At 40.9% G+C, this 22,418-nt stretch overlaps 1 protein-coding gene across 1 annotated transcript in view; it reads left to right on the top strand.

The window, feature by feature from the left end:
• Positions 1 to 22,418, top strand: part of csmd2 (CUB and Sushi multiple domains 2) — a 253,342-nt gene that overhangs the window by 54,079 nt on the left and 176,845 nt on the right. Inside the window, exons 5-8 of the mRNA XM_046058106.1 lie at positions 2,701 to 2,731; positions 6,754 to 6,772; positions 11,215 to 11,463; positions 15,654 to 15,861. Of these exons, the coding sequence (XP_045914062.1) occupies positions 2,701 to 2,731; positions 6,754 to 6,772; positions 11,215 to 11,463; positions 15,654 to 15,861 (507 nt within the window). The remainder of the gene's footprint in view (positions 1 to 2,700; positions 2,732 to 6,753; positions 6,773 to 11,214; positions 11,464 to 15,653; positions 15,862 to 22,418) is intronic.

The raw sequence follows: 22,418 nt of genomic DNA, 5'->3' as shown, positions 1-22,418 counted from the left end.
GTCATCTTTATTTGAAGAGTACTTTTCATAAACTACATACGAAGTACTTTAACAAGTGTAAAAACAATAAAACACATAAAAACAAATACTTGATAAAAATAAGAAAACACTTAAGAGACTAAAATACACTTTTAAAATAAATATATAATATATTTAGAAAAAAATAGAATAAAATAAAGTCAAATAAAATCGGGAAAGGCTCTCCTATAAAAGTATGTTTTAAGAAGGGACTTAAAAGAGTTCACTGACTCAGCCGACCTTATTTCCTCGGGCAGGCTGTTCCAGAGCCTCGGGGCCCTGACAGCAAACGCTCTGTCCCCTTTAGTTTTCAGTCGAGACTCTGGAACAGACAACAGACCTCTGCCCGAGGATCTCAAGGTACGTGCTGGTGCGTATGGGACTAAAAGGTCAGAAATATAACAAGGCGAGAGGCCATGAAGAGCTTTAAAAGTGATCAATAGAATTTTAAAGTCAATTCTAAAACATACTGGGAGCCAGTGTAATGAAGCTAAAATAGGAGTAATGTGGTCATATTTCTTTGTTCTGGTTAAAAGCCTGGCAGCTGAGTTCTGGACAGTCTGGAGTCGATCAGTAGATTTTTGGGTTTAGCAAGCAAAAAGGCTTTTGCAGTAATCCGGGTGTGATGAAATATTTCAAATATTTTGTTATTTTCCAGTACAGTGAGCAGTTGTTTGGACACTATTCTTTTTCTAGTTTATCTTTGCTATAAAAGGTAGTTTGGAAATTGGTCTAAAATTTTGAAGGAGGGAGAGATCTAAACCAGGTTTTTTAAAAATGGGTTCACACAAGCCGTTTTAAAATAGTCAGCGACACAACTAGTAGAGAGCTGTTAAAAACAGAAATCAAATGGGGCCCAACAGAATCCATTACTTTCAGTAAAAACTTTGTAGGTATTACATCAAGTGGGCTGGAGGACACTCTCATTTGTGATACTGTTTTTAAAAGCTCAGACAAGTCGATGGGATAAAACTGGTTAAAACTCTCTTGTTGCTGGTGAGGGACCTCTGAGTAAGAGGCAGAGGGGGTAATAGAGGCCCTGATTGATATCACCAGATAAAAATAATTCACAATCATCATTACTTCCAGCTGAGCCACGAGGAGGGGTTGGGTTTACCAGCTGATCCACAGTCTTAAACAGAAACCTGGGATTGTGTTTATGTGTAGTAATGAGTTCAGAAAAATGTGTTCTCGCATCCTTAACCATGTTATTGTAGTTGTAGTTAATTAATAAATCCTTCAGACTGAGGTAATGGACTTGGAGACTAGATTATTTCCATCTGCGCCCTGCTTTCTTGCATTTCCTGTTTAGGCTGCAAATGTTGTTATTTATCCAGGGCTGCTTACTAGCTGTAGACGTAGGCCTAACATTTAGATGAGCAATAATATTTAGTGATGACAAGCAAATATGACTGAAGTGATGAGCCAGACTGTTGGTGTTGGAAAGGCGTTGGCTTTGGCTCTGAAACAATGTGCAAAACTTTGAAACACTTTGTTCATTAAGGATGCGAGAACACACGGAGCTTGGTGAGGCACCATGAGTAACTGGTGATTCACAGTTAAAAACTATACATCCACTAATTCCACAGATGAAATGCTGACACCCAGGGTAAAAACCAAGTCCAGTGTCTGACCACGGACATGTTGTTTAAAGTTAAAGGAAGCAGCCATATTTAAAAAGTCAGTTGCATGAACATTGGTTGGGGTCATCAACATGAATATTAAAATAAATCACCACAAAGAATAATTCTATCATAATTTAAAACCAGAGAAGATAAAAATTCAGGAAGTTCTGATAAAAATCCTCCAGGCGGTTTTGGGGATTGATTGATTTAAGATTGATAGCTTCAAAGGAGGCAAATTCATCAGTGTACTTGATGACATTTAATTTTTTTCCTGTGCACACTCACTAGCCAACCACCACGACCACTGACCCTGGATTTGCTGAAACAATCATATTGAGACGGACACAGTTCAGATAGCTGGCTATAGTCATTAGTTTGCAACCAGGATTCAGTTAAAAACCTATAATCTAGACAAATTAAAGACTTCAAATAAGAAAATCATATAAGATTCAAGTCTTACTTGAAAGTGATCTCACATTCAAGAGTGCCATTAAGAGATTCCTATGATTTTTGCACCGCACCGCATGTTGTATGTGAGCAGCTAACATTTCTGAACCCTGTTTGTTTTGGTGAAGTACGTCTCTCTTAAAAAGAGACATTCTTTGCCAAAAAATATTTAAAACCAACCAGTCTTTCTCTTTGAGTTTCTTTGAAAGCTGTCGGATGTCTTCCTTAAGGTCAGCAGTCGTTTTGTTTGCTTTCTTAAGAGTATGCAGTCCTCATGGGGCAGAGTTGTCTCGGCTAGCATTGCCGCCGGAGCGTTGTGATCAGTAGCGTTGATGCAGTTTGTACAGTCGTCTAGCTTAAAATCCATGTTGGATGACTAAAATACTTAACCCACATAAAAACTTAAGTTAAACAAAAAGGATCTAAAAAAGTAACATAAGTGTGTAGATAAAAAACGGGATAAATGTCAGGTTTTAAGATAGAGCCTCGGACAGGTAGCTACAGATGCCGACACATCCGCATATAGATTAAGGATGATCAATTAAAGGTTCAGTGTGTAAGAGTTAGTGGCATCCAGCAGTGAGGTTGTGAACTGCAACCAACTGTCCAGTCTACCACTGCCCGCTACTCTTTTAAAGACAGTAGGACAGCTACGGTGGCTGACACAGCACAAAAGGTGTCGTCTTCTGAGACTTCAGAGCGTAGCCAGTCAAGAAATGATTTCTTTAGGTAGAAAGAAATTATATTTACTTAATTATTTAGTAAAATATATTATTGCAACTTGGCCACTGACAGATAACATGGAAAATATAAGCCAAGAGTGTGTAACATTGTCACTGCTTCTGCACCACAGTCTATTATAAACCACACGTTAGATAAAGTTTATACAAACAGTGACAAGGGAAACACATTCATTCTCTCTGTGATTATGGACCATCGCCAAAACTGCCTGCCAACAATAATATCTGGCCCGCAGCCAGATTATGGTGCTTTGATAGTGGCAAAAAAAAAAATAATAATAATAATTTGATAGCAGTGCTGAAATAGTTCTTAATCATGACAGCAACAGTTACTCACTCACATAATCATTTCCTCTTTAGTGGTTTTGCCTTGAAAATAAAAGCACAAAAAGCTTGTTTTCTGTAATGCCGTATTTTGTTGAATTAAGAGCTTTTACTTAAAAATTCTGAATGACAGTAAAAGAGTTGTAGTCTGCGTGACACACCTCTGAAAGAGCCGTCAGAAAACGTGATTCCCCTAAATGTCCTCTGCCGGGAGATACTGGGGAAATGAAAAGGCGTCCGTAGGTTGATGGATGTGAATCAAACACCAGAACACACTTACTACAGTACATGCCGTAATGTGAGCCTGAGAAGTAGTTGTTGTGTTCAAGAGAAAAAAAAAAATGGTATTAGGTGGGATCATACACGCAACCTTTGAGGTGAGAGTCCTGTGCTTTACTAACTGAGCTAACTGAACATCGTAGTAATAACTTCTAATATGTTGCCTTAGATTCTCTCCCACCATCAAATGGTAAAAAAATTGCTCTGATGCAACTTATTTGCGACCCCTGCACTTCTTCTTCTTCTTCAAACATACGTATTCAACATAGTGATGAGCGTCTACACTGTCTGAATTCTACCAGAAGTAGAACTAAAAGAGAGTAATGATAAAACACGCTCTGTAGCTGTATGTCCGTTTTCAGCTACTATAGAAACATGAATGCGCAACATGGTGATGTCCATGGAAGGGGGGACCCGCAGTTATGTAGATAGAAATGGCTCATTCTAAGGTAATAAAAACGGTTGTTTATGTAAGGTCTTTATACACCACTGAAAATATAGTTATAGTTATATTGCATTTCTGTCAATATCTGAAATATTACACACTGGACCTTTTTTTAAAGCATTCACATTGTGAATATTAATTTAGTCAGTACTAGGGCTGCAGCTAACGATGACTTTAGTATTCGAAGCTTCTATAGATTCTTATAGCTTCTATAGCGGCGCACTCCCCCCCCTCCCCGTGTGCACGTTCAGACCAACAACCAGACAGCTGCTTTACAAACACAAACATCACCTGAGTGCTATACAAGTTATACTAAAGGCTCGTGCAGACTAAACCACTTTCTGCGTCGGCGATGGCTGTGCCGCTCACACAACTTGCCGTCATGTGGCGGGAGTTTTGAAGTCGTTGTGGCGTTCTTACTACATGACTGATCGGTGACAGGGGGTCACACACTACACGAGCTGATAGCGGCTGTGTCCCCCGACGCTGGTCTCCAAACCACGTTTTGTCATGAAAACACACGCGAAATGTGAAACGGGAAATGAGCGATCCTGCACACAAAACAGTTGTTTGTTATTTCAAAGATAACAATTATAAAGACATAGAATATGGGTGAAAGGATGGATTAGCACACGCAGGTAGCAGGGATTGTCTGAGCTACAGAGAGAGCTGGAGGGGACAGCCAGTTAACTCATGACTGTGAGGTAGCACATGTACTAAAATTGGCCCGAAAAGGAGAACAACAAACGCACGTGTGTACATTTTCAGCTGGGGACTGCGGCTTACTTTAGCTAGCAACTCAACAATCAATCATGATTTCAGTTAAATGCTAAAGTTACTGTTACCTTGTCTATGGTCCGCTGTCAGAACACTGGGTGCCTTCTGATCAGATGGTGTCATGCTGTTTCGGTGGAAGGACTGTAACATTACAGAGTTGTTGTTTTCTTTAGCTTGAAATAATCCCATACTTTGGACACTTTCTTCTTTGTCCTTCACTATTTTCTCTTCTTCCTCCACTTTGCAAACAGCGGCATCATAATCACGTCGTGTTCACAGCGTAGGCGCGATGTGCGACAGTAATAAATGTCCGTGCGAAACAGTATGCTATATAGTTATATGGATTAAAAGAAGCATCGATGCAAAGAATTTGTCGATGCATTTTATTAATCGATTTAATCGATGAATCGTTTCAGCCCTAGTCAGTACAGATTAAAATTGAGGAAAGAATCAATTGAAATTCATTCATCACATGTGTATTGGTCAACACTGAATGACACATAGCTTTTGTTTGTTTACAAGAAAACTCCACAGGGAACCTTTCACTGACACACCAAGTTGTTTGTTTTTATGTACTCTACAATTCACAAAATACACCTACAGACACTCATGCACTCACGTGGGATGCTGTCTATTTCTTGGATGAAAGGAGAGTTAATTTTTGCATTCCTCAGCCTCTCTAACCAGAAGTGATGGGAGTTGCCAGCTTTTGTCCAGCCCATGTGTAGGGAACAGAAGGCATTGATTGAATTGCTGCTTGACAAAGCAGAAACTGCTTATTGAGCTAATGCATCTACGTGTTGGGATCGATCTCGCAATGTCACTTCCAAATGCATAGCAGGAAGGGAGAGAGGAAGGGAAGAGGCACAGGGAAGGGAATGAAAAGAGGGAGGAAATCAGAAAGGAAGATGAGAAAGAGGAATGTGAGATGTACTAAAATGAATACAAAGGTAAAGACAAACATTCAGTCTGTAGTTAACTAGGTTGGATTTCTTAAACAAGTTCATTCCAGCCCACACCAAAATTTGAGTCACTGTATGGTCATCTTGTCTTTCAGTGTCCTGCTTTGTTTTGCTGGAAACTAATTTAGAGCCAATCTCCTTCCTACTGATGACAGTGCTGTTTTTTCCATCACCAACATCCCTGCAACTGTATTCCTTACCATTTGTCTATCTGGATCTTTATCTCCATCTCCCTTTCTCTTTCTTACTTTTCAAAATGCTTAATCATTATCCCTTACAATTCCTTCCACCCCAAGCCCCATTGTTTTGTCTATTTAAACAAAGATAGAATACAGATTGATGCACATGGAACATGCATTTCATACTGCACTTCCACAGTACATTTCAGGAATTATTTATGTGTAATACCTTTCCTGGTGTGTTACACTGTCAATCATGCATCTTCTGCAGCTGTTTCGTACATGGCAGACAGAGCGAAGTTGCATCAACTGTACTGAGACAGGTCTGTCTTGCCAACTGTGATCTCCACATGTTTTTCTCTGTATCTCACACATGTTCTGTCTTTGTCTTTAATTTTTCTCTTTCTTGACCTTTCTCTAACCTCAGCATACTGCATTACTTCTTACTTACTACAGGGACTTTGGTCCTCTTTCAGCGGGAATCTTCAAAACTTAATAGACACAATAAACCAATCTGTTCTAGAACACTGTATCACCGTCTACCCTTTGCAGCAGCTATATCCATATATCTGTTTAAAATTTAAACACTTCCTTAGCAGAAGCCTCTCACTACAAAGTGCTAAGAAATTCATGATCTCTTTATTTTACAGCATAAGCGATATATGGAACCATTTTGAGACAAATGGGTTTTACAGTATGAAAGGGTATATAACTATTCCCTTTTCCTGCAAATGAGAAGATGACAAATTGAGGAACAGACTTGAAGACACCCAAGAAGCAAGAGCATCAATCTTATTAGGGTCAAAGGTCGTACCACAGGAGACGCCCTTCATACTATCTCCTTCTCCGCTGTCCTTTGTCCCAGTCACTAGAAATGAGAGGTTATAAAGAGAAAAGGGAACGAATAAAGTAATGTAAGCAGATGATGTGAGGGACGGATGGTGTGATGGATGAGAGGGCTCCTTGCTCTCAGCGTGTGTGTGTATGTGTCCACATGGATTGTGTGCATGTGAGCATGCCCATATCCTTCTACTGTTGGTCAGTGTGTGTATCGTAGAGAGGGATGCATTGATGGACGAGGAGCATCCTTTGCCGTTTCAGCAGTGGAAGTGCTTAAAGCATCTAGGCCCCAGGGACGGGTCATGTCACACTCATTCTAGTGACTTATGGACCCACCATGACAAACTCCCCAAGGGCTGCCAATGGGGGGGTTGGGAACAGAAGCCAGACCCCCTGGAAGAACGCACCTCGGCTCTAAAACAGAAACCACTAAGTGCTGTTAAGTTTTCTCATGAAGGCCGTGAAGCTCGTAGAATAATTCGTGAAATAATTGATGTATGGAAACGCGTGCAGGGGAGGAAATTAATGGAGAGTAATGTGGGGTCGCCTCTCAAATATTTAAAAATGGCTTTCTCATTATTTCTCTCAAGCTCCTTTTGTGTGTGTGTGTGTGTGTGTGTGTGTGTGTTTGTTTGTTTTTTTGTCTTTTTTTCCCCTCCATCTCCCTTTTTCATACTCTCTCTCTTGTTTAGGATTCAGCCTGCAGGCTAAATAAATGGAATAGATTGTGATGAATGAGTTTAAAGCACACAGTGCAAAAAAAGGCTGCTTAATTCTTATACACCGCTGCCTTGGTTTCCTGTTTTTGGCTATGTAGATGCTGAGGAAGGTTCGCCTGCTTTATTATACACAAAGAGAGATATTATCATTGCATGAATTTTGTCTGCTACAAAAATCTACCACTCTCAAATTAGTTATGAAGGGGAAATAATTGTGTCGGAACAGAGCGGGGGGAAAAAACGTCATTTTCAGGTATATTGTGCATTATGAATGTTGCTGCCTCGATGCACTGTATCAAATACTGTCAATGTTTTTTGCTCTTGATGTTTATTGGTGACAGGTAAATTCATATTTTGGGAATAAAAAGAATATGGATTCTCAGACAGGTAAAAAAGAATTTGCCACTTCAGTGCTCCAGGCACAGCCCTGTTCTGGGGATTGCACTAGTAATTGCACTTTTAGACTTAATTTACTGCCCAAACTAATAACCTGGAATGGAGAGTGTGATGAGAAAATCACTTACATGTGCGCACAAACACACACTCATACAATACTACACATGCATGTCCACACTTCCACACTCTGACAGTGCTGTGCCCTCAATCAGTTCTAATCCAATGAAATCAGTCATCCTGTGCATCTTTCCCTCTCTCTTTCTCTCTGTCACTCTGTCTCACACACATACTGATACTTTTTTCCTGTCATTCTGCATACACGTCCTCTTCCTCACACATCTGTCATCTTCAGTTTTTTCCCCATGGCCCAAAATTAGACATCCTTACAGCACACATTTTGACTGGTCATAGCAGGAAAAACACAGGTGTAATGGCTAACATTAATGATGGCTCCTTTCCATTTAGGCGTGCCAGTAATCCGTGCCAGTAAGCCAGCACGTACAGTATCAGGGCACTGGCACACCAAAATGGAATACAGCCAGTGTTAATGTTGTTAGTTACACCTGTGTTTGACAAGTCAAAATGTGTGCTGTGAGGAAGTTGTCTGTTTCTGTACCCTGCCCCACACTTCTTTCCTTCCATTTTATACTAGCTTTTTGTGACACAAGATGTTGACCTTACACGTTCACAACCACAGGGGTGAAACAGTTAACCTGCATGCTACCAGGGCCCCCTGTAGCCATGCTGCAGCACTGAAGCCTCAGTCCCAGTGACTATTGTGCTAATCAGACCGAGTCCTTGTGTATATGCTAATCTGGTAGTGATGAAGGGGAAGCTGTAATAACATGGCCATGGCTGGTCAAAATAAAGGCTATGGCACAGTGGAGCCTAAAAGTGACAAGTCAGTCCCTCATCAGAGTACAGGATGAAGCCAGAAGAAGAGTACCGGCACTAACCAGGTACTTTAATGGTGGTCCATTTAGGGAAGAATCCTTGACGTCTGAGCAGGTGCTGCCTTCAACAGATGATGGAAAACACTTGCTGTGAAATTACTGATTGGGATGTAGCTTGAAGTGCAACATGCAGCTGCAGTCTTCTGCCCTAAGGGAATCATTGCAGATTTTACCATTTAAGAGCCTCTTTAGAGAAGTAGAGAAATGTTGTGGATTTGCCTGATATGTTTTAGCTGTTGGGCAACAATGCTGATACTAAACAATATGGGGTGTGTGTGTGTGTGTGTGTGTGTGTGTGTATATCTCATGTTGCGTTTATTTTGACAGAGATTGCGCTTGGGTTACGATTGAATAGTTTATTGCATAACGATTTTAGTGGGAACTGCGTTTCTCACTTAAAAAAAAAAAAAGATAATTTTTACTGGGTCTGTACCAAACAAGCATGTTCCCTTACGTCTGGAGAAAATGACTTATAGGCCGGGGCATTTCTGTAGCACCACAATGTTTCATTTATAATGGGATGTTGTGACACATTTTACCATAATCCAAAACTTGCAGCTCCTGCGATTTGGATATTGCATTTAGTCATATTGCTATTTCTATAATATTTCAGCCCTACTGACACTGAATTTCTAGATTGAAGCTACATTGTGCATTTATATTTTTAGGTTGGAAATCCATGGCAAACAAGCTAGAATTGGACTGGGTTTGGCAATTAGGACATTTCTGACTTTTTAATCAAAAATTTAAAGGAGGACATAAATAAATGCAAAATGCAGATTTCATGTTTACATACTGGATGATAGAAATGTTTTCTTACATTTGATATTTATATCAATTTGTATCCTATTAGTCAAAAAAGCCTTTTCTAAATATGTGAACTGACATTGTGTTTTGGTGAGACAGCAGCACATTGCTTTTTGTTTTGGACATCTGTCACCTGCAAAGCCCTCACCACCCCAACTATGGACATAAACTGCCAAATATGAGCACAAATATTCAGAGACGGCGTTACTAAGGGCTTACGCTGTCTCAGCTTCACAGCTAAGGTAACCTTTGTCAGGGGTACACACAAGCACACACATCCGAAATCAAGAAATTAGAGGTTGTGTTTGTTGTCCGATGGGTGGACTGGGCACAAACGGTTTGCAGTCTTTTTATTTACTAGCCAGTTAATTCCACAGCTCAAGCTTTGTGGAATGCACCGTGGGTGAAATGATTGATCTGTCCTTGTTAGACCTTGCTGTAAGGAAGTTTTGGCTTACTGATCTAAAAAGGGGAAGAGAGGAAAACAAACTTTAAAAAAAAAAAACTGTTTTGTTTTTTTACTCTTTAATTAAGTCTACATGAAAGCATTTTTTTTGTGACAAATATGAAATTAAAAAGATTTTTAAAAAACACTATTGCTTTATATATTCACAAGAAGACAATTCCGAGCATCTTAACATGTCATTTAGTGTTGCGCCAAGTCCTACTTAACCGTATTTATCCTAAAACAAATGAAACACATTGTGCAAACTGAAAATGAGGCTGGATTTCTTGTTAAGATAAACCAAAATAAGCTGATTGCTTTATTAATGTTATTATATTTTGTAATACATTATGAAGCTGGAGACTTCCAATAGGGAGGCAAGTGTGCACTGAGTGTGATGTTGAGGTGCCAGTGAGCTGTGTTGCTGTATAGGAGCCATTCTGTCTTCTCCGGAGGTCAGCCCAGTCCCCATGGAGAGGCTGAGTTTCATCCAAAGTCCAGCACATGCTCTGACCAGCTCCCTCACTGCGTGGGAGTGTGGGAGTAGGTCTGTAAGCTGTGATAGTACATGCGTGTGTAATGCATATTTGGTCATATTTGGCATTTTTATTAATACTCTGAAGATTTGTTGTTTCAGATGCAGCATGATCAAAACCATCTAACCACTACACACCTAGTATTATAGCTGATGTACTTTAGGCTTAGCCATTCTACTGTATGTCATCAAGGGGGGACATGATGCTACAATGACGTGTCTTTACTGCAACACTGAATCAAGAGGTTCAGGAGCAAGTGATTGGCTGAACTTCCTTTGAACTTGATTTGCTTAACACACAATTAGACAAGGTACTGTCAATACTGGGCTCACATAATTTGCATGCAAATACATGGTCAACATTGCATTCATGAGTGTCTGAGTGACTACGATGGTAATCTGAAGCACTTTAGAGAGGGAAAAAAAGGAAAATGTAAATGTATTTCACTGTATATAGGGTCATATTATATATCATGGTACTTTTACTGACTGTGTGGGTTTCCATAACCTCTTCTGGTTTGAGGCACTGTATCAGCACTTCTGCTACTACCCTGAACTGTCTGTGCATAGCCAGGAAAATATTTTATCAGTGTGTTTTTGAAGTAAGTCACTGCTCGGGTCAGATATGTTGTCATTAGCAGATGGCTATGTATGTGTCGTCAGATTCTTCTTGTACTTTTCCCTTACTTTCTGGCTCTTGTCAGCACTGACACAGTGCCACAGACTTTATTACAAACTGCCTTATTAACTGTCCATTATCTCCCCCTCTCTCTCCAGCTCTACCCAGCTACACGTGTGGTAATCCTGGACAGCTACTCAATGGCCACCAGCAGGGGTCTACGTTTAACATCGGGGACAAAATCCGCTACAGCTGCAGCCCAGGCTATGTGCTGGAGGGTCACACTACCCTGTCCTGCCTTGCCACTTCAGCAGGGACTGCTGCCTGGGATTTCCCCCTCCCTTACTGCAGAGGTATGTAGGGGGAACATTGGAAAACTGTCTATCATAACAGGTCTTCGGGTTAAGTCTTGAAGTCTTTTTGTCCACCAAGCAAACATTTTAATCACATCTAATTTAAGTTGCTTGATCACAAGTGCTGACAGCCAGCTCAGAGATATGCCACAGATAATTAAATTAAATTTGATAAATATTTGCTAAAATTAAATTACTTAAAATAGATAAATCAAAATAAAACATTTGGTGAAATCATAGGGAGGCTATTTTAGCATCAACTGTAAAAGAGGATAAATGACGAGTCTAGGTAATACCAAATGACAAAGAATGAGTGGACCGATTGTTCTAAAGAACATGCACATACAGTACGAAGTCCTTCCTTCATTTAAAAATGGGACTCATGCGTAACTGAAACATGAAAGTCAACATGATATTTTATAAATTTACTGGCTTTAAAAATCATATTGTTGTACTGTAGATGATGACATCAATCTTGTTTTTGAAACGAAAAGCAATCAACCTTGCTTATATAATTCACCAGTTTATAAAACCCATCCTGCAGCCCACACAGGCTCACATACAGTACATTTACACATGCCTCCACATGACCTGACAAGGTTTTCTGTTGGTATACTGATATCTTATTTACCATGACAGGACCTCATGTGTTAGCTCCCAGTCAGGTGCTTGTGCCAGTTGTCCTTCCCTCACAGTTAGCAAGCACCCCTGCGGCAGCTACACCTGCCAGTGTGTGTTGTCTGACCCAACATGACATAGTTCTTGAAAATAGTTCACTGTAGGCAAATGTGATGCAATTGTACATCATTTAGCAAGATTTTGCTTATAAAAGTGATTTTTTACAGAACTGATAACTGATGCATACCCATGTCATAAACATTAGAGTTTGCATGTATGTCCATTTGCCGTGTGTCCATGTGGCCAACGGTTTGTGTCAGTGTGCCTGCTGAGCAGAGCGCTGAGACACTGCCATCTGCAACCAGGCCGGGAGTCAGGAAGCCCACATAGGAGCACACATGGCTGGGCACCACGCGCCAGCACAGTCCTCACCCACCCAATCACATGCATGTACATGCCTGTACTCCACATCTAAACGCAAAATTATTTGTTCATTTCATAATCTGTTCTTATGTATTTATTTAAGAAACAACTGTCATCTCCCCTCCCTCTATCCTTTCTCCTTAATTCCCTAACAATTTTCTGTTCAGACCCAATCTCAGCTCTTTCATTCATCTCCATGTCCACCCAGACTAACTTCCTGAAAAAGAAAAGATTGCGCAATCACTAAAGTATGTGATTATGCCAGAAATTACACACCAACATGTTTTAGAAACTGGCAATTTCCCTTGTGATTAATTGAGGTCTCTCAGTGCCACATAAAAGTCAACTTGTACACCTGAGTGCTCCTTCATAATGCATGAGTGTATTGTTAATATCACTCCAATTATAGAACCTGCCCATATGTGTAAGAGCAGTACTCAGGCTGTACTTTGTGAGCGGGGGAGAACTTTTTGGCACTGTCACTATTCTGGACTCAGGAGAGGGCAAACGTGCCAGCACTGTGGGGCCATAGATGATAGCCAGCCATTGATGGCACAGATAATGTTTTACATTTCCTGTCTTGTGCTCATCAATTTATTCTCTTAGCTATAATCTTAATACATGTCATTAGTATGCTTGATTTAACATCACTATGTTTTTTAGTTTTAGACACACTCTCCTAACCCCAATCTGCTCACACTCTACACCATCACTCTTTTCTCCACTCTTTCTTCTCCTTTTTTGCTGCAGCATATCTCTCCAGAAAAAGGCTTACTACTGACAAATTCTGAATGTCACTTCTCATTTCTACAACATCACAAAGCTGTTTATCTTTGGTGTGAGCGCATGCTTTATTCGACCTATTACAAAAGCTCTCTGATTTTTAGTGGTATTGTGGCACATTTAGTTTTCAAAGCTAGTTTTTCTGTGTGCATGTTTGGTGTATAGAAACATGCATTTTAATACACATTTAATGTGAATGTTTTCATATTTCATGCCTTGCCCATGCTGCCCAATATCTTAGTTATCGCGACACTCAGAACCAGAAGAATTCCAAGTACCATACATGTTATAGAAAACCATGACATACCAAGTGACAGCCTGAAAATATGTGCTGTTGAGCCGTGGGAAGCATCCTGACATCTACAATTGACTGAGTGGGGGAAAAAAATTAACAAGTTTTTCCACACTTCACATATTGAGATGTTCGGTTTTCCGGTTTCCTTCAGTCCATGGTATAACCATTTTCAATTTTCCATTGTCGTAGAGAACTTGCATCTGCCAGTGGCAGCCACAAAATGGAGGGAGTCAAGGTGAAAGGGGGAGTTTGGAGTCAGAGACTTCCCTTCAAGTGTGAAGAAACAGACTTGTGTGGAATATCAATACACCTCCTCATCCTTTCTTCTGTCTGCTGTCTACTTCCTGTCACTCCCACTGCAACAATCACCTGTCACCCTCTCAGCATCTCTCTCTTTCCTCATTGTCCACCCTCCCTCTGCACTTTTCTCTCACCCATCCCTGCTTGTCACCTGCCATCCTCTTCATCCCCTTCTTCTTGCACTTCGGTTGTGGTTCCTCTCCTATTCAAGTTCACACCTCACAAGTTTCCTCTCGTCCGTACACTCCTTTGCCCTCCCTCAGGGGGGTTGCCGTCGTGACGGGTAGGATGGATGATGGACAGGGCCCGGCGCCTCTGAGCTCCTCCTCCCCTCTTTGAAACACCACACACAGCCAGCCTGCTAACGAATCCCACACCACCACGACCCAGAGGCACACATGCACCCGCATAGACACACACATAATTTCACGAACAATAATAGTGTGCAAGTGTCATTCAAAACATCTTTTGATGTGTCCCTTCTGTTCAGCAGTACATACTGTACACATACAATATTTTAATGTCTATTGCCCCGAATTTTGCACATGAATTGCAGTGCAGATATCACATGCTACATGATTTTTCAAAGCTGTAATGAACATATCCAAAGCTGGGCAGGGGAATTATCCTGGCACCACATTAAATGCATGCTTTATTATTTAATGGTCTCCTTAAAGCAGTCTTGAGGAGGGAAGATATTCTTTGATTAACACAAATCTGAATTAATCAGAATTTAATCACTCTCCCCTACATTGCATTTGGTTGCATCACACAATCTACCGTGCTCCCTGCTGACTATAAAAGCACTGTAGGGCATTTTGAAATCCTATGACTGGTGTCTCTCTGGCCTATGGCAAAAATTGCAGACAAAGGAACAATATGCTGTAAGTCATTGCACATTTTCATTCTCCTGAATTTGAAAATCCGCAATATTGCTCATGGCAAAAAGATAATTTGCGGGCAGACTAGATAAGTGTGTGTGTGTGTGTGTGTGTGTGTGTGTGTGTGTGTGTGTGTGTGTGTATATATATATATATATATATATATATATATATATATATATATGCACACAAGTTTACTGACAAAACTTAAGTTAAGCCTATGTTACATAGTTTGGAGGACTTTTGTTGCTGAATCATTATGTATCAGTATTATCAGTCATCAGCATCTCTGTCATTGCGATATGTTCTCAAGGTGTTTTAGGAGCTTGATCAATATTGAGCTTAATCTGTATTCCAATTAGTTTGCCATTTTTTGCCATTTTATATATTTAGTCAATTCCTGTATTGGTCTATATTAGCCGCAGAAATGGATCAGACAGCAGCCAAGGACAATTGTAAGAGTGACATTTTAGAAGATGGTGACCATAAATGAAAGTCTTAAAAAATGTTAACTGTGAGTGTAAAACTTTCTCCAGTCCTAAAAGTGATGGCTTCCAATAGCTTGACAGGACAGTATGTGAGTGCTCCTCTGTAAGGAGCGCTCATATCATCAGTGCTGTCTTTTATTTGGGCCACTATGACACTGATCCTGAATAAGTTAACAATGATCAGTTAGAATTGTAGTATGTCTGCTTATGTGTCAAACCTGACCTTTAGCTGTAGTTAGGCTGCAGTTTGTGTTTATTAACCTTTTACTAAAAAGCCTCGCCTACTGTTTCCATTTCTGTTCATCTTCAGTTATCTTGCACCTCAAGACTGTGATTATCTTTGTTTATATTTCCCCCTTTTACTAAGCTTTCGCAACTTTGTCTCCCATGTGCTCTCTGCAGCGGATGATGGGTGTGGGGGGACACTGCGGGGCCAGAGTGGGGTGATCACCACTCCCAATTACCCAGCTGAGTATAACAACAATGCTGACTGCACCTGGACTGTGCTGGCTGAGCCAGGAGACACCATTGCTCTGGTCTTCTCTGACTTCCAGCTGGAGGATGACTACGACCTGCTAGAGGTCAGCGGCACTGAGGGCTCTTCACAGTGGTGAGTAGTCAGCCTGCAGCATTTTGTCTGGAGAACGAGCTGAGCTGGGGACAGGAAGGGCAGGGGAGTCCACTGATGCTCCACCTGCCCACAGGCACTTTTGCAGATGAAGGAATGAGCTGGTTGAAGTATTGTTGGAAGTGGATGGTTGTTGGGTAGGTCCAGTGGTACTTAGGGGGACTATGTCTAGACCTGTGGTTCTCAAACTTTTTCTGTCATGCCCCCCTTTATAAGTAAAAGAAAGTTCAAACCCCCTGACTCCAGCAAAATTGAATTTCAATTTTAACAATCATTAACAACACGGGCGTTTGAAATAAAACAAAGGATTCAAGTTAGCAAAATAGCCTTGCTTCCATCAAACCCCTTTTTTCGTTTTTGTCACCACATGAATCACATTCCTGCAACCTTAGGTCTGCTCAACATCCATGCCTCCCCTACAGTGGCACTATCCACCCCCCAGGGAGCCCATCTCCCAGTTAAAGAACCACTGGTCTAGACCATAGCAATCTGAGATGTCAATGGGAAATAACAGAGGAACAGGAGTCATCAAACATCAGTTATCAAATATCAAGTGCTACTGGTATACTTTGACATGAAAATAATAGAGTGATTTATTAGATCTTTTCAAAAGTATGTTGTTGATATGCAGTTCATAGCTTTTCCCCCTTAGGGGTGTATCATGTGGTCTGTGGTTTTAAAGTGTAATTTGAACACTCAATCTTGGTGACATACTCTCACTCATTCTCTCAATTACTCAGTCTCACACAAACACACATGCTTAGCTCTAATGATGAAGAGGTAGGATATCCTGGTGTCAGTGTGGGTCTCTCACCATCTGTGGCAGCTCCTCCTCTCTCTGACAACTCTCTCAGCTCAGGAAGTAATTAGTGAGCTCGATTACCACCGCCAGCCGTATAGTGTTGTTTAACCCACACTCATGCACAAACACACACACACATGCAGTATAGCCCATATGGGCACAGATTGACACATGCACATAAGTATTCACACTTTCAGCCAGACTTTCATATTTGTGCTGGCACTCTTAGAACTTGTACAAACAGATGCACTCTTTCACACTCACTCTGCCACTTTCTCCCTTCCTCACTTACCACATAAGGCTAATATTAGCATGATATATGTATGTATGTGCTGAATACAGGTGGATGGATGCACCAGTTATACAGCAGAAAAAGCTACTGCACTTTTGTTGTCTGAAATAAAATATAAAAATGCTGGTTTCAGGATCATGTAGGAGACAAGCAGTTCAGATAAACAAGAGAATACAGAGGAGACTGTCAGTTGGCAGGAAGGGACAAGGGGTAGTACTGGCTGAGCTGTTCACTACTTGAAACGAAGACACACACAGAGAAAGACAGAGGAATAGATGACTCTTGATAGAGGAAACAGGTTCAGAAAGAATATATAAAAAGCCATCTTAGAGTGAGATGGCCCCTGGAAACTTGTGTCAGTTTCAGTCATTCACTCAGTATTTAAGCAAAAACACTTCCCAAGAAGAACTTGATTGACTCTGAGCGGTCTTAAAACTGAGAATTGTGCCTTGTAGCCTGATATTAAAGTCTCTTTGAATCTCTGCTTGGCCAACTGAGAGTTGATCGCTTCCCCGACTCCCACAGACAGCAGCCTGACTGTGCTTCTTTTGCACATTTTATGATGTCATCAGCTTCTTGTCCCAGACTTTGATTTGCTCTCTGTTGTCATGTGGGGCGCCCAAATCTCCACCGAGTCTGTCATCTTTGTGTTGATTGTTGCCGGGGGGCGCCTATGGTAGTGCACCTGTGGCGTGGCTGCACTTCTTAAAGTCTTAAAGAGCAAGGGAAAACAGTGGGAAGAAAGTGACTAGAAAAGGGGGAGAAGGGCTATTGGCAAGAGATGTAGAGTGCAAGTCACAGTTGATCATGCACATTGCGAGGAAAAGGCAGCACAGGGGACAGAGGACACTGTGCAGACATGCTGGCTTGTCTCTATTGTTTAATTTTTTTTCTTCTCATGCTGGCTTGGGTTTTACCCACATAGTGTTGACATCAAAAGTGGTGGGTGTTTTCTCCAAAACAAAAAAACCTGACTAGCTTATATTAACCACAATAAATGTGTCTGTGAGGTGTCTAAGTAGTTGTGTATCTATACTATTAGAGTTAGGAGTAAGAACAGAAAGGGGGTGACAGGGTTAAACACTAAGAATTAGCAGACACCAGAGGAGAGTAGTGGTGAGGAGGGCAGGACCTTTGGATGGAGATGATAGATGTGGAAGTGAGGAACTAGATATATGGGTAGAGGGATTGCGACTCCCCAGCTGGTGGTCAGGTGGAGTGATATGGTGGTGCTGCCTTAAAGCACACATCCTCCCTGTGAATGGCTCAGTGAGTCTTGTACTCAGTAGGCCTTGGTGATTGTGATCTCTCTTTTTCTCTCACCATATAATTGGACTTGGTATGTGATTTAAACACACCGGTTCGTACAGGGATAAGTTATGGTTGAGTTTTAAGTGCTGTTTCTCTTTGTCAGGTTTGCTATTAACTGTGAAGAAGGGTTTACAGTCCAATTCAGGACCAAAGTATTGTCTCATGAAGCTGATCGTACAATGAAGTATGCATTACTTCTCACTTCAAACCTTTATTCATTACTTTTAAGGGTCATATCTCTTATCTGAAGAACGGATATATCCTTATGGCCTGACCAAATGGCAAGAATGGAAGTTTTAGAGTGCTATTATTATTTCACAGCTATGTGTACAGTGTTGGCACCCCACCATCCCACTGGCTACTTTATTCAATCTGTGGGGAGTTCTAGGGGCAGTATTGATTGATACCTGACAGACATGTTGAGTGGTCCTATAGGAGAAGAGAGGCCAGGGATCAGGGTCAAAACCATGCTTCCTTGATCGATCCTCAACAGACCAAATGAAAGCAGGTCAAGTTTGTGTGCTCTCTGTTCTCTTGTTGTGGGTAAATGTGTTTGTGTGTGAGTGTTTTGAGAGGTAGAGAATGAACCAGAATAAACACCATCAATCACCATCAAGAACATCACCCCTTTGCATATGTGAATCTAATCTTGCTCACTTACATTCTTGTTTACCGTACCATCCAAAGCTTTGATTGGCAGCTCTGCAGAGTTAGCATTCTGAAGAGGCAGCAGGAGAAGACAGCCTTGAAAACTGACTTCAGGAGCTGAGATGTGTATGGGGATTGAATGTGGCAGTGGGAAGGGTTGGAAAAAACGGCAACTGCATTCCGCCTCCACTCGGCATTACCCTGACAGGACTTTTTCGGTGTTGCTTGCCCATGGGAACACATTACTCTGCCATTACATTGTTTGCATCCACATTGATTTTCTTCCCCATCACCATCCACTTTGAGGCAATGTAAATAACGCCTGACGCTCGCCAATTGCCAGATGCTCATTCGCCCGCTTGCTACTAAGTGGAACTCACAGCTATTTGACTTGTAATTTTCTTTGGCGCTCAATTGTTTTTCAAAGCACCATAATACATTTTCATCTACCAGCAGTGCTCCCTTGAGCTGTAGAAAGTAACTCCCGCAGCACCTCAGATACTGTAAATAGTATAATAGTTGAAAGCACTCTCAATATTGGCCTCATGCCCTTGGTTATACAAAGAAAATGTCATTGTGTTGAAAAACTTGCTGCATCACAGTTATACAGAAAGTGTTATATCTTAATTTTACATTCTGATAACTTTTGCAAACTCTATTTCCCATGGGGGTTATTTGTTCTTCTTTTTTTTGTCATGCATCCATTGATGACAACACAAAGCTCCTTGGGTAAATGCAACTTTTTTTCTCCCTGTTAGGAGATCTGAGAGCTGAGCTCAATGAATTTTGATCCCTTTAGGTAGCCCATCCTTTCTCATCTCTCTTTTAACCCCATACCCTATGGACTTTAGACACTGACATTTAGTGAGCATATGGATTATCCCTGCAGTGCTGTTATGTGTCAGCTTTTCCCAGCCCGTGGAAGGAGCACGTCTGTGTGTTTGTGTGTGAGAGAGACAGAAAGAGATAAAGAGTTGTTGGAGGAAAGTACAGAACACTGGATATATATTGATTGGCTGTTAGGTTGACTCACCTGAGAGTAAGTGAATGATCTTCGGAACAGTTTTTTAAGTCCAGCGGCTGTTTTTTCTAGTTTCCAATGGGAGTTACAGCAATATGAGTATGTTTCATTCTTGCGGAGATAAATGCCTGAACTTTTGTTTTTGTGTTTTCAAAGAGATTGGTTAAAGTTTTTTCATGTTGGGGCTCATGAGATTTAAGTTTGAGTTTACTGTAGCTCAGACTGAGTTATAATTTTACCTTGGATGATCCATTGCCAGATTTGTGTGCAGTGGTTTACGTATGCATACAACCATGAAAGTGTGTAGTTTTACACTTGTATGTCGTGTTTTTGTGTGCGTACCAACTGCTGTTCACCATGGTAACACACTCGCCCATACTCTCTCCTTGTTGGACTCCACAGCAGCATCCATCTTGTCATTTTATTAGAGATTAAGTTACCAAGTATGGAACCTAACTAAAGGGAAAGAATGATAAACAAGGAAAAAAAACATAGTGGGAGCTAAGATTCACTCCCTTGCCCCTTCATATGAACTGTTGCCATCTGGGCGACGATATTGCTTCCCTCTATTTACCAAAAATATATCAAAATCTTAATTTGTGCATCAAGAAAATAACTTTTTAAACAGGTTAAGGCACATATATAGCCAAATAGGCAGGATGCTCAGCTGGTCTGGTCTGCCTAATTTAATAGGTAGCAAGGTGCGGGGGATGGGAATTATGTGTATTAGTGTGTGTATTAGTATATTTATCAGTATGTCTGTTGGTTATCTCTGTGCCATGTGATTCAATGCCTACTTGATTGTGCTGCAAACTAATTTCCCTACAGGGACAAATAAAGAATGATTGATTGATTGATTGATTGAAGCTGTTGGCTGCCAGATGTGCTCTCCTTTTAAGTATTTCCTGTAATAAAACAGTCACAGTGAGAGTGTGTATGGAAGTGAGTGATCGTGCAACAGATCCTCTGACCATTGTTTGCCTGGCAGCACAAGGATATGTGGTTGCCCACCTGTGATCCCCATAGTCCCCTGCTTGAAAACATAATTTATTGTACGTTTGGGCACTAAGGCATTGATTTTCAGCAAGCGAATACAGATTATTTGTTGCGTATGCAGGGACACTTTGCATAGATGTGTTCTTAAATGGATACTGTGTGATAGTGGACTGAGTGTATATTCTCGGCGTGCATGTTGAATACATTTTTTATCCATTGCTTATACTGTGGTCTGTTGTCACAACACGAACTGGCGGAGTAAAGGAGGCGTTTTGCTTTGGAGCTTTGCTGGTAATTCACTACAACATCACTAGTCTGGTCACGTCTAGGAGGGCCTGACTCTAGCATTTCTCCGCCTGTGTCTTTTATCTCTCTCTCTCTCTCTCTCTCTCTCTCTCTCTCTCTCTCTCTCTCTCTCTCTCTCTCTCTCTCTCTCTCTCTCCGGGTGTCATAAAGCCTCTGAGTGGATAGTTTGGTCTGATTGTCTAATGAAAGTCTGTCATCTTTCATTATACATTCTATAGTCATCTACTCTAAGTGGTGCTCTCAACATAAAACCCACATATAAATCATCCAAAACTAAAGTAAACTAAGGATAATGAATAGCATGCTTTGCATTCAGTAAAGTTTACCAGGTTCCAGAGTTTGAGACACAGCCCAAGGTTTCTGTGCAGCACATGTCAGAAGATTTGCTTTTGATTTTTGCATTCACAAACACTGGTTACTGTTGACTCATGTATTCCCCTAACTTTGCATGTCTGTTGCAATGGGGGTGATGTGCATATCTAAAAGCCCACAACTATACTTCTCTAAACTTTACAATGGAGAAGGCTCACGCAGAGATAAACATTGGCTGAGATATAAATGTCTCATGGCTGATGTGAGGGATGGTAATGAAGCCCTGACGCACGTCAAGGATCATCATGTCAAAGACAAAAAAAAAATAAAGCCCCCGGATCGTGCTGTGAGGGTGTTATATATATACCAGCTGCATCTATCACATCCTCATGCTGTATCTAGATCCCTGTCTGTTCCTCTCTGTCCTACACATTTTCTTTCTTTGTCTACCACCACAGTTTCTCTAGAATCATCTACCACTTTACCTTTCACTGTTCTCCGCCCTCCGCATGACTGTGTAATTCTGTTTTCTGTAGGTTTTTAAGAGGTGTTTTTGTTGCGTGAGTGTTGCTTTTCTTTAATCAAAGTCAATAAAGACAAAGACAATACATCCTTGTGCAAATGTTTATAGCTAGAGTAATTGTTTTTTTGATTTTCCTCTTTCAAAGTAGACACAATAGCAGTAGAACATGAAGCCGGTAGACTTGTCATCCAACTTGTGAAGTGTTATGGTTAATTTGGCATGTATATAATCCACAAACTAAATCGTATTTAGAAGAAAATCCATGATTTTTGTTACTGTAAAGTCGGCAAGAAACCTGATGAACGTTAACAATCAAGTAATAAGTCAA

This window comes from Micropterus dolomieu, linkage group LG09 (genome assembly GCF_021292245.1).
Source record: "Micropterus dolomieu isolate WLL.071019.BEF.003 ecotype Adirondacks linkage group LG09, ASM2129224v1, whole genome shotgun sequence".
Classification (NCBI taxonomy): Eukaryota; Metazoa; Chordata; class Actinopteri; order Centrarchiformes; family Centrarchidae; genus Micropterus; species Micropterus dolomieu.
The sequence above is the reverse complement of the archived record's forward strand: the minus strand, read 5'-3'. Positions and strand labels throughout refer to the sequence as shown.